The 12,468-nt window shown below is 47.5% G+C and overlaps 1 protein-coding gene across 4 annotated transcripts in view; it reads left to right on the forward strand.

The window, feature by feature from the left end:
* The first annotated feature begins 3,182 nt into the window (after positions 1-3,182).
* The window catches only part of TUB (TUB bipartite transcription factor), an 81,681-nt gene continuing 72,395 nt past the window's right edge, over positions 3,183-12,468 (forward strand). For 2 of the 4 annotated variants that reach the window (XM_027578995.2, XM_027578994.2), the window contains exon 1: positions 3,183-4,517. In XM_027578995.2, the coding sequence (XP_027434796.1) occupies positions 4,352-4,517 (166 nt within the window). In that variant the 5' untranslated portion in view covers positions 3,183-4,351. The remainder of the gene's footprint in view (positions 4,518-12,468) is intronic. The other 2 variants (XM_027578993.2, XM_027578996.2) reach the window with 2 other exon arrangements.

A 12,468-nucleotide genomic window follows, 5' to 3' on the forward strand; every position in this document is an offset into this window, starting at 1 on the left:
CTGATTGTTCACATATAGAAAGCCCTGAGGACTCAAAGTAGGATTGAGAGGGTGTTCTTGTCCTGTCCTTATGTGTTTGGGATGGAGAAGAAGGGAGGTGGAGGTTAATGGATTAGACTATATTGTGGTTGTTCAGTTGGGCCTATGAAGGTGAAGCCACACTCCGAGTCGGGGAGTGGGGATGGCCCATCACATCAGTGATGTCATTCAAAGTGCCATTCACCTGGAGATGAAGCCCATCTCTCAGAACAGAAATGGGTATCTTCCCCTCTTGACGGTGGGCATGCAGGTGTCAGGATGTCTAGCGAAGAAATCCAATAGGAGAGTCTGCCTTTTGGAATCAGACTATAGACATCTGCAAATGGCCAGGTGAATGGTGCATGGTCCTGGACCCTGCATTTGTGTATTTCATGCGATGGGTTGGTTTATTTTCCTGTTGTCTTTCCTCTAAAATTAATGAAGTCTTTAAAGAGTTAGCCTGTTCTAGCTACACTAAGAGAACATAGGGATTGTGTTCACCAGGACCAGAGTGTTAAAGGGGAACATTGCCTTTTAGGGCAAAACGTGGGTGGTAGCAATGGGACTAGAAACTGCTGGGATAAGGTGGGCCTTAGGGGCACAGTGTAGTGTGCACATGGTCCTGGCCAGCAGTGCTTTCTTCCAGAGTCTTACTTTGGAGGGTGTGGAACTTGTTGTAGTATGAGGGGTCGTTTCCCTTTAGAGCCTTCCACCTCTGTTACCCCAGAGGATTTTTCCTTCCAGAATTTATTCTCCAGGGACATAGACTCCCAGGTCCCTGTTCCTCATTTTGCCATAGTGACTCTTGGTCTTAAGTCCCAGTTTTGGGTTTCTCCATTGCTTATGTGCTCTCCCAGAAACGTGCTAGACAATTTGGCCTCACATGGCTGAGGGATCCCACCTTGCTATGGGGGTTCCAGGTAGCCTGGACCCTAGTTCCAGGACCACTATCTACAGCCCATCTCCTTTTATTTGGGGTAGTCTAGAAGGCCCCCCCAATAGGCCCAAGGATTTCCAAGAAGGGCATGTTCTCTTGGTCTCCTTTGCATTCCTGCTCCTAACTTAATTCTCAGTCTCCAGCTAGCTGCTCGGCTTGCTGTCCCCTTCCTGCTCCCTTTGTCCCACGTGTGGACCGTGCCCTGCCTGCCACATTCCCCAAGCATCATTCCGACGAGGGGGTGGTACATACACATCAGACGTCTACTGGAGGTTTGGGGCTGACAGAACAGCACCACCGGGGAGCAGAAGCCAACTTAAAATAGCATATTAGATATCTTTGTTCCTCAGGTTCCTTGCTCAGCCCTGACTAGGAGTTTCTTACCAGCTCTTTTCCTTCTCAGACTCTAGCCCTCTGCCATTACACCTTCTCTTCTTACCCAACCTTCCTCTTTCTCTCCCAGCCCCAGCCTTTTTTCCAGCCATCCGTTAGCCACCAGAGGACAACTCCTACCTTCCTGTTGCTTTACTCTGCAGAGCATTCGAGTTTCCTTATTGCAGCTCTTCTGTGTAAACTAAATGGGACCCTTCCTCTCACATCCAAAAGACCCATTATTCAGTGTTCAAGGGAAAAGAACCGGCTCCACTGAGATGAATTCTGCCTGTCTGGTTATCTGTGGTGTAAAGCAACAACCGTTTTTATGTCTTCACAGGTTTTCTGGGTCAGGTCAGGGCACTCACAGCTGACTTGTCTCTCTTCCATAATATTTGGGGCCTCCGCTGGGAAGACTCAAGCATCTGGAAATGACTTGTAGGATGAGGTGTTGTTTTCTGCCGAAGGCTTCTTTCTTCTGTGTGTGGTGCTTGGGTGATGTGAAGGCTGGGCTCAGCTGGGACTGTCAACTGAAGCATCTATGCAGGACCTTTCCTTGCGGATTAGACTTCCTCACAGTACAGTGGCCAGAGGGTAGTTGGACTTCTTATATGGGGTCCCTTCCAGTAAACTGAGAGGCCATTTATTACTTAACCTCAGAAACCACATAGCGTAGAGATTCACGGTGAGGTATCACAGACCTTACTTCTCAGTGAGAGGAATGTCAAAGATTCAGCGACCATGCTTTAAATCTGCCACAATCTCCCTCCCACAGAATGCTGACACATGGCTCCTGCCATTGATAAGGGTCAAGGGTCCTTTCCTCTGGGGCTTTGATAGGCTCTTCCATCTGCCTAGCTCAGGGCTTCTCCAGGGATCATCCCAGAATGTCTAGGATGTAGCTTTTCCACAGCTCTCAGCCCTGGCTCAGAACACCTGACTTTGGGCTTCTTATTTGTACATCTAGGGGTGTCAGGATTTGGAGGTGAGGGTCTGAGAGTCCAGCACACCTGCTATTGGCTCTTATAGCTATAGAACTCTTGCCTTGTGCTAACTACCTGATTCCCCAATGATGTAGAGTATGTGTTTATTACTCCTGCCTCCAGTGGCCTCACCAAGGCAGGCTGCAGGGGCCGGGCAGCCAGTACCCAGTGTCAGCCTCAGGGGGTCTCTGTGACTCCTGGCTCTGAGCTAGCATGGCTTAGAGTGGGCTGATGCAGGACCTTTTATGTTGAGGGTGTTTCCTTCTTAGATTCTATTGCCCTTCCATCAGTCCTTTGGAGAAAGAACATCCTTGGACACTTATCTAATAACATATGAGTCAGCAGCTATGGGTTTTGGTTCTGCAGTGTCTGTGGGAGGTCCCACAAACCCCACACATTCTCCAGATAGGGGCATTCTCCAATCACCGTTACCCAAACAATGTAAGAAGGCCTCACACACTTGTAACAAGTTGATTCTGGAGTCCCAATCCACCACTCCTGAGGTCATGGATATGCCAAGATGTGGTTCAGAAACAGTGGTTCTCTTTGGGAGTCGGTCCATTTATGTCAGTCTATAAACCCCACAAGGGAGTGACAGTTTCTGCTTGCTATTTACAGCCTTTTGCTGAGGACCAGGTCCTTGGTAAATACTGGTTAATGATGCATTTGCTCAACTCTGAGGGCCATGGGAAACCATGGGTTAGAGAGATGACTGTTGCCTGGGGTGGAGAACTCCAAAGCTGCAGGGACCAGTTATAAAAGTGAAAGAAGCTGGCCGGCTGGGGCCTGAGGCCCATAGGAGAACACATGCTCCTTGTAAGGAGGGCAGCCACTTCTCGGCCCTATTCCTGCCATGCTGCAGGCAGGTCCAAGGGTTGCCAGATTTGCTTAGTTTTCAAGAGGGGACAAAAAGTCCAATCTATTTAATCTCTCCATTAAGTGTTGTCAATTTAGTCAGTGAAAAACAAAACCACGTTTGTGGGCTGGATGCAACGGGTGTGCTGCCACTTGGAAGCCTGTAATCCACAGGGTTCACAGTGAGTCTGGTTTCACCGAGTTGCCCCTGATCCTTGGATTAGTGGAGCTCAGTGGCTACTGCCCAGTGCTCTCCCTTCAAGGAACGCTGACACCTCCACTCTGCCCCTGGTCTCAGTCTCCCCACCACAGCTGCACCCAAAGATCCTTCTTAGGCTTCCACGACCTCGGCAAGAAGATTATACCTGTAAATCCCCCACAGCCAGCAGCCCAGGGTGGGGGAAGGGAGGGGAAGGAGGGGCCGGCCCCTCCCCCCAGGGCCTTCCCTGGGTCATCCACTGCCAAGTATAGATGAAGAAGACACTCTCTGCTAGTTGAGTCAACACAGCTGGATTTTTTCCAAAGTAATTTTAGTAGTAATGAAGGGAAAGCACAAGGAAAATAAACAGAGCTGGCCTAGAAATGGGTGTGTTCTCAGAGCTTAGTCCTCTGAAGCCAAGGCGGCCACTTTATGCTAAATAGCAGGGCCAAGGGAACCGGGGAATAGGGAAGGAGAAGTGGGTTTTCATTTGGGCAATGAGGGGCCTGAGTCTCCACACTTTTAGGAGAGGGAACTCGGGTAAAGGATTTACGTGCTAGGGGAAAAGGGGCTGGGAGGTGGCCGAGGTCCTCAAAATTCAGGGGTGAGTATTCCCATTCCTGAGAAGGGAAGTAATTGAAGTGGAAGATTGGAGGGATTGAATGGCTGTGACTCCACGCCAGGAAGGGAGAGGCGTCTCTGCAGAGGAGCCCGAGTACGGCGAGCAGAAGGGACAGCCTCGTAGCAATCCCTGTCCCGGGAAGGTTTGAAAGCTGTGGTGCCCTAGTGACGCCGGAAAAGATGGAGCGGTTGCCATGGCGACGCGGCTCACACATCGGAAATAAATAAAACGTCCCGGCTGCAGCAGCCGCGCCCCCGCGGGACTAGAGCGCGGGGGAGGGGGCCCCGCGGGTCCGGGTCCCCGCAGCCCGCGCGTCCCCGCCATTGGCAGAGCCGGAGGGGGGGTTACCCCCCCGGGGGGGGCGAATGGTACGGTCCTCCGCCCGCGCCCCGGCCGGGCCTGCAGAGAGCGAGCGCCGAGCCCCGCGCAGCCGCTGCCGCCGCCGCGGAGCCGGAAGCCGAGCTGGGAGGCGGCGATGGAGGGAGTCAGCAGCCACCGGACCCTGTCCTACAGCCGCTGGAGCTACGACAGGTAGGGCGACCGCCTACAGAGTGGGCTCCCCCGGGCTTCCGTGTGGCCCTGCGTGGGCGCCCTCCTCCGCGCCCACAGCGGCGGGGGAAGCAGCGCTAGCGGGGAGCAGACCCCGGGGCTGCACCCGGACCCTCGAGCGTCCGGGTCGTCGGAACCGGGAGCCGAGGACATTCGGAGCCGAGCGGAGGGTGTCCTCACACCTGCGGGGCAGAGCCGGCAGAGGACACCGGGGTACCGGGACCCGCGAGCGGCCACCCACCTCGCACCCCACCCCCACCCCAGTCCGGCTGCCCTGCGGTGGCCCCCCCAGCGCCGCAACCGCAAGAGGGAGCGTGGAGGGGCTGCTGGGCGGGCCGCGCAGTGGGGCGAGGCGGGGTCCCCCGCTGTGGCGGGGGGGGAGCGCCCCCGCTCGCTGCCCAGACCTGCGGGTCGCCCGCCGCCTGCTCCGCGGGGCCGGAGGGCAGCCCCGGGCCGGCTGTCGGGGCGCGCGCCGGGTTGCCAGGCTCCCCGCCCGCCCCGCGGGGACCGAGAGAGGCTGCCGGCGTGGGCGGCTGGGCGCCGCGCTCCCCACGCACTCGTCCTGCCGGGAGGAATCATCCTTCCAGGTGAAGTGAAAAAAATGAGGACAGCCGAATGAGTTGGTCATCAAGCGGAGATTTATTCTGAGATTTTTGTCCTTTCTGCCTATTTTTGGTGTGTTAAATGTCACTTCGCTTTTTAAAATGAAACCATGATGATAGTAGATAGGTTTTTGTTGTTGTTGTTGTTCTCAAAGTTCATAACCCCATGAGGATCTCTGGAGTTAAATTTTCTGACCCATGGCCCTAAATAGTGAGAGCTGGAAGAGAAACTTCATGAACTGGACTGCTCTCCCCTTCCTCAATCCTGCTTCTGGCGCGCTCCTTCCCTTAACTCTCCTAAACACCTTCCTGCATCTCTGACAGCCAGTCTTTCGAGATTCCGGAGGAACAGGTGTCCCTTCTGCCCCAGCTGCATCCCCCTAGGACCCTATTGACTCTCCCCCAATTGATCCCATCTTTTTCCTTTCTCGCCTTTCCTTCTACTGTCGATGTCTCAGCCTGTAAACCTATTAAAGCTTGTCAGCCTCCCTCCTCAAGACGAGTGCAACTGGTACACCCCTTTGTTTGCTTTCAAGGCCTTCTTTAGGGGGGAAATGTGGTCTGAGTTGGTTGATTCATTTTCCTCCTGAACCCTGCACTGCACAATCCTAGCCATCTGCTTGCTGCTCACCACCCAATTCCAGTGAAGGTGCCCTTTTGAAAAGTAGTGTTTCCTACGGAGAGGAAGTCGAAAATGATCAGAGTATTAAACTTAAAATAATAAACCCTCCAAGCTTGTGTTCAAATCCCAAACCACACATTCATTTGCTTATTCAACAAATATGTGTTGACTGCAAACTATGTGTGCGGCCCTGGAGATAAGGAGATAAAAAGACACAATTCCCTCCCCCAGAGGAGCTCACAGTCTAGATTCTAATAGAAATCAGTGGTAGCATATGCCAAAGGCCTAATACCTATATAGACGGGAAATTTTAAATTGAGAAGTTCTATATAATAACTAAATATTTTCCCTACAAAAACAGCAAGACTCGAATCAGACAGCCTGGGTTCAAACCCTGACTCCACCCAACTCACCTGGAACAAGTCACTTTCCCTCTCTAGGCTTCAGTTTTTTCTGTGAAGTGGGAAGGATTAGAAGGATTAGATGAGTTAACATAGTAATAAATGATACCCATTGCTGTTTTATTCATAAATATTGTAAATGTCTCCGAGAACATAGAGGCTTAGTTTGAAAATCGTTCTCTTTTTTAGACTCCTGAATAAAGAGTTTTCCTGGGGTTCTGTCCTCAGCATGCTTTTCTTCTCACCCTGACAGTCTCAAAACTGGGGAGCCATGGGAAGAAAGTCGCTTCCCTGGCCTGTGTCCAAACTAACTGAATCCCAGTCTCCAGACGTGGAACTCTGGAGTCAAGGTTTGCGTAATCCTTCCCAGATGATCTGGATAGGGCTGGTTCAGCTTTTCCTCTGGAAGCATTGGTCTGTATCACCCACCTCCATTCTCGTGTTAGTACTGAGTTTTTAAAAATTTTTAAGAATTGAATTATTTAAAAATTGCACAGTCCTCAATAAACTGTTAAGAATACTATATAAGCAACACATGTATGTAGTACCCAGGTATTAAAAGTGAAATTCTGAGGCGCCTGGGTGGCTCAGTCATTAAGCATCTGCCTTTGGCTCAGGTCATGATCCCAGAGTCCTGGGATCGAGCCCTGCATCGGGCTCCCTACTCTGCGGGAAGCCCGCTTCTCCCTCTTCCATTCCCCCTGCTTGTGTTCCCGTTCTCTCTGTGTCTCTTCTCTGTCAAATAAATAAAATCTTTAAAAAAAAATTAAAAAATAAAAGTGAAATTCTGTGATCCTGCTGCCCCCATCCCCATCCCCTAGAAGCAACCATTAACAGTTAACACTTTCTGACCCTGTTCTCTGGCTTCTGCCCCCACCACATCTTTGAACCCGGGAAACCACTCTCCTCCACATCCCCACAGAAGTTGACCTCTCTGCATTATATTACCTGTTCTTTTCATCTGTTTCCGCCTTTGCTTCTCAGGCCATATGTATATCAGTTATCTATTGCCTTGTAGCAAATTTCTCTTAAATTTAACGGCTTAAAATACTAGTTGTTCTAATTAGCTCAAGATTCTGTGGCTAGCAGTTTGGGCTGGGCTCAGCTGGGCAGTTTTTGTGATCTGGCCCGGGCGTGGCTTCTCTTGGCTGTTGGCTGTACTTGCTAGCATGTGTGGTGCCTCAGCTGGGGAGGCTAGCACATCTGGAGCCTCTCGGGAGGGGGGTGGTGGTTAGAGATAGAGAGAGAGAGAGAGAGAGAGAGAATGATGCTCTCTCATCTTCCAGCAGGCTAGCCCAGGTTTGTTCACATGCTGGTAGATTCCCAGTGAGAAAGCAGAAACAGAAGCTACAAGGGCTCTTGAGGCCTAAGTTTGGGACAGGCACATCACTCTGCCACATTGTACTGGTCAAAGAAAGTAAAAATGTCAACCCACATTCAAGGGAGAGGAATAAGTTTCACCTCTTGAAGGGAAGAGCTATAAAGAATTTGTGGCCATTTTTACAATCTACCCCAATATGCAGCTTACATTTCTTTAATTGCTCGCTCCTTTTGGTCCCCACTGTGCCAGTGTGAGCACATGCCAAAATTCCCCTCTCTTCCATTCTGTTCTCAGGCTACACCCCGGTCCCGGTTATCACCTCAGTGCTTTTAACATAGAAATCCATATCTTCAACTCCAGTCTCTTTGCTGAGCCTGAACCTTACATCTCTAAATGCTTGTGGACATCTCCACGTATATATTCCACCAACACCCTGAACTCAATGTATTCAAAGCCAGACGCTTCACTGATAACTCTGTATTCCCTATTCAGCATCCTTGTAGCCAAAGGAACTCCTCAAAACTTTGACGGTGACCTTGAACTCTTCAAGTCTAACCATTCCATCTGTCTCTTCTTATCTGTATCCCTGATTGTTATGAAGATAAAATGAAATGATTCATGAAAGATGACTGGCATGGAGTACGTATCCTCAAGTCCATGTGTTCTCAAGAGCTTGGCACTTGGTTAACATTCTTGCCTCCATTCAAGCTCCAGTCATGATCCCAGAGGTTTCAGGGCTATGTACATCAACAAATAGCACTCTTCACTCACAATTTCTGGACCTTTGCCATTCTAGAAACTTCTTTTCAGTTATTCACAAGACACATTCCTAGATGTTGGCCCCTGAGATTGCCTCACTTCTGATATCTTACGTGCTAATATCAATCTCTGGCCTCCTGTACCTCCCTCATACATTCTTCCCACCACATTATCGAGTCATCCAGTGCCTTCATGTCTGCATTTTCTCCTGCCAGCATTTTCCTGGCCTCTCTTCTTCCTTTCCCAGCCTGGACCACGTGGGAGATCATCTGAGTCACTCACTACCATCACTTTCTGTTTCCTTGCACATGCTCACCACCACTCCAGCCCTGCATGGACCAGCGGTAGAACCCCCACCTCCTTTGTCATCGTGGCATCAGAACACTGCCACAACAACTGTGCAGCCCTGCCGACTGTTACCACGTGCAGGGACTTCCTCTTCTGCTGTGCTGTCAGCAGTCTTTCCCTTCTCCCTGCTTAGCTTCACTCCCATTCCCCCACAGCTGCTCTTCTGTATCATTGTCAAGGCCCCTCTTACTGGAACGTGATATTTCAGCAGAGACCTATACAAAGCAAGGGAGTGAATGGGGAAGAATGTTCCATGGAAGGGGGAACAGCAAGTAAAAAGGTTGTAAGGTAGGAGTGTGCTTAGTGTATTTCAGTACAGCAAGGAGGCCAGTGTGTCCCTTTATAACACTTCCTTCCGCCAACCCCTACCCTCCTCCTATCCTCAGGGAACCACTGATCTGATTTGTTTGCATATCCTAGAATCTTATATAATTGGAATCATTCAGTGGGTACTTCTTTTTTGGTCTTTTTTCATGCAGCCATAGTTATTTTGATATTTTTCCATGTTGCATGACTCAGTAGTTCATTTCTTTTTTTTTTTTTTTTTGCTGAGTAGTATTCGATTATGTGGAGATGCCACAGTTTGTTTATCCATTCCTCTGTTGGTAGACACTTAAGTGGTTTCCACTTTTTGGCTCTTACAAATATAACTTTCGTGATTGTTTATGCACAGGCCTTTGTATAAGACATATGTTTTTATTTCTCTTGGATAAATACCTACGAATGGGATGGCTGGATCACCTGGTAGGTATACATTATTTTTTGGTTTTGGTAGGTATACATTTAACTTTTTAAAAACTGCAACTTTTCCAAAGTGGTTGTACCATTTTACATTCCCCTGAGCAGTGTATGAGAGTTCCAATTCCTCTATATCCTTGGGACACTTGGTATGGTCAGTCTTCTAAATTTTGGCCATCTAATAGTTATGTAGTGGTGATGGGTTATTGTGACTTTATCTGCATTTCTTTAATGATTAATGATATTGAGCATAATTTCATGTGCTTATTTGCCATCCATGCTTCTTTTGGGGGAAGTATCTGTTAAAATCTTTTCCCCATTTGTTATTGGGTGATTTGTGTCCTTACTATTGAGTTTTGAGAATTCTTTGCATATTCTGGATGCATGTCCTTTATCAGATATGTGACCTGCAAATATTTTCTCCAAGTCTGTGGCTTTCTTTTCAGTCTCTTATATATTTTGAAGAGCAGAAGTCTAGCTCTCTGCAGCCCAATTTACCAATGTATTCTTTTTTTTTATGTTCAGTTAGCCAGCATATAATACATCATAAATTTTTGATGTAGTGTTCAACAATTCATTAGTTGCATATAACACCCATGCTCATCACAACATGTGCCCTCCTTAATACCCATCACCCAGTTACCCCATCCCCACCCCCCTCCCTTCTGTAACCCTCAGTTTGTTTCCCGGAGTCCAGAGTCTCTCATGGTTTGTCTCCCTCTCTGATTTCTTCCCATTCAGTTTTCCCTCCCTTCCCCTGTGGTCCTCTGGGTTATTCCTTATGTTCCACGTATGAGTGAAACCATATGATGTCTTTCTCTGCTTGACTTATTTCACTTAGCATAATCCCCTTCAGTTCCAACCATGTCGGTGCAAATGGTGGGTATTCATCTTTTCTGATGGTTGACTAATATTCCATTGTATATATGGACCACATCTTCTTTATCCATTCATCTGTTGAAGGGCATCTCAGCTCCTTCCACAGTTTGGCTATTGCGGACACTGCTGCTATGAACATTGGGGTGCATGTGCCCCTTCTTTTAACTACATCTATATCTTTGCAGTATGGATTTTGCTCCTAGTGTCTTATCTAAGAAATCATGGCCTAATGCAAAGCAACAAATGTTTTCTCTTAGGAATTTTCTAATTTTAGGCTTAACATTTTAGGTCTGTGCTTCATTTTGAGTTAACTTTTGTATATGGAATGAGGTTCATTGAAAAAAAGAAAGATATCTCATTGTTCCAGCACCACTTGTTGAAAGGACTTTACTTTTTTTGCATCTTTATCAAAAACCAGTTGTCATTGTATTTGTTTCTCTACTCTCTGTTCTGTTCCATTGATCTATTTGCTTTTCTCGATGCTGGTACCACACTATCTGGATGACTTTAGCTTTGTAAAGGGTCTTGAAATCAGGTAGTTTTGGACCTTCAACTTCATTGTTGTTGTTGTTGTTCTTCTTCTTCCCCACTCCCCAATCAGAAGACACATTTATTACTCTAGAGTTGTGAAGATCTCTTTGCAGTTATTGCAGTGTTTAAGGCCCTGCCCAGGGTCCATACCCAATCCTCAAGCTACTTGGCAAGTAAAATCAAAAGGTTGCCTGGTGAGTGTGGAGTCAAAGCAAGATCAAAGGAATGACTTGGAGAGTCATTCACCCAAGCCCTGGAGAAACCAGGATGGTCTTCTTCAAAGGTGTTTGGCTATTCTGGGCCCTTGTTAATTTCACATTCCTTTTACAAAGAGATTTTCAAGTTCTGCAAAAAAACAAAACAAAAGCCTGCTAGGTTCTAATTAGGATTGTGTTGAATCTATAGATCAATGTGGGGAGAGTTGACTCTTGGTAATGTTGGGCTTTCCACCTATAAACGTGATATATCTTTCAGTTTATTTAGATCATCTTTCATTTCTCTCAGGCGTATTTTGTAGTTTTCAGAGTGTAAGTCTTTCACTTCTTTTATAAGATTTATCCTGAAGTATTGCATATTTTTCAATGATGTTGTAAATAGTATATTTTTCATTCAATTTCCAATAGTTAATTATCAGTGTATAACAATGCAGGTATTTTTTTTTTACTGTAGTCATATATAGAACATAAAATTAGCCAATTCCTTGATTTCTAAGTGTACAGTTCAGTGGCATCAAGTACATTCACAGTGTTATGTAACCATCACCACTATTTCCAAATCTTATTCATCACTCCAAACAAACACTTTGTACTTAGTAAGAAATAACTCCTCACTGGCCCCTCTCCCCAGCCCTTGGTAACCTCCAATTTCCTTTCTGTTTTTATGAAGTTTCCTATTCTAGATATTACATGTAAGTGGAAGCATACAGTATTTTTCCTTTTGTGTCTGGCTACTTCACCTAACATGATGTCTTCCAAGGTCCCTCCATGTTGTAGTGTACATGAGTACATCCTTCCCTTCCTGATTGAATAATATCACACTGTGTGCATGGTTTGTTTCTCCCTTACTCTGTTTTTTTTTTTTTTTAAGATTTGTTTATTTATTTATTTGACAGAGAGAGAGAGACAGCGAGAGAAGGAACATGAGCAGGGGGAGCGGGAGAGGGAGAAGCAGGCTTCCCGCAGAGCAGGGAGCCAGATGCAAAGCATGATCCCAGGACTCTGGGATCATGACCCGAGCAGAAGGCAGATGCCCAACGACTGAGACACCCAGGCGCCCCCTCCCTTACTCTGTTGATGGACACTTGGGTTGTTTTCACCTTTTGGCCATTGTGAAAATGCCACAGTGAACACTGGCATACAAATATGTGTTCCAGTCCCTGTTTTCAACTCTTTTGGGTGTATAATAGGAGTGAAATTGCTGGATCATACACGAATTCCATGTTTAGCTTTTGGAGGAACCACCCAGCTGGATTTGGTTTTTTGTTTTTGGGGTTTTTTTTTTTTAGATTTTATTTATTTGAGAGAGAGAGGGAGAGTGAGAGAGGGAGAGATCATGAAAGGGGGGGAGGGTAGAGGGAGAAGCAGACTCCCCGCTGAACATGGAGCCTGATGTGGGACCCAATCCCAGAACCCTGGGATCATGACCTGAGTAGAAGGCAGATGCTTAACTGACTGAGCCACGCAGGCGCCCTGTTTTTCACAGCAACTGCACCATTTTACCTTCCCAGCAGCAG

This window comes from Zalophus californianus, chromosome 11 (assembly GCF_009762305.2).
Source record: "Zalophus californianus isolate mZalCal1 chromosome 11, mZalCal1.pri.v2, whole genome shotgun sequence".
Lineage (NCBI taxonomy): Eukaryota > Metazoa > Chordata > Mammalia > Carnivora > Otariidae > Zalophus > Zalophus californianus.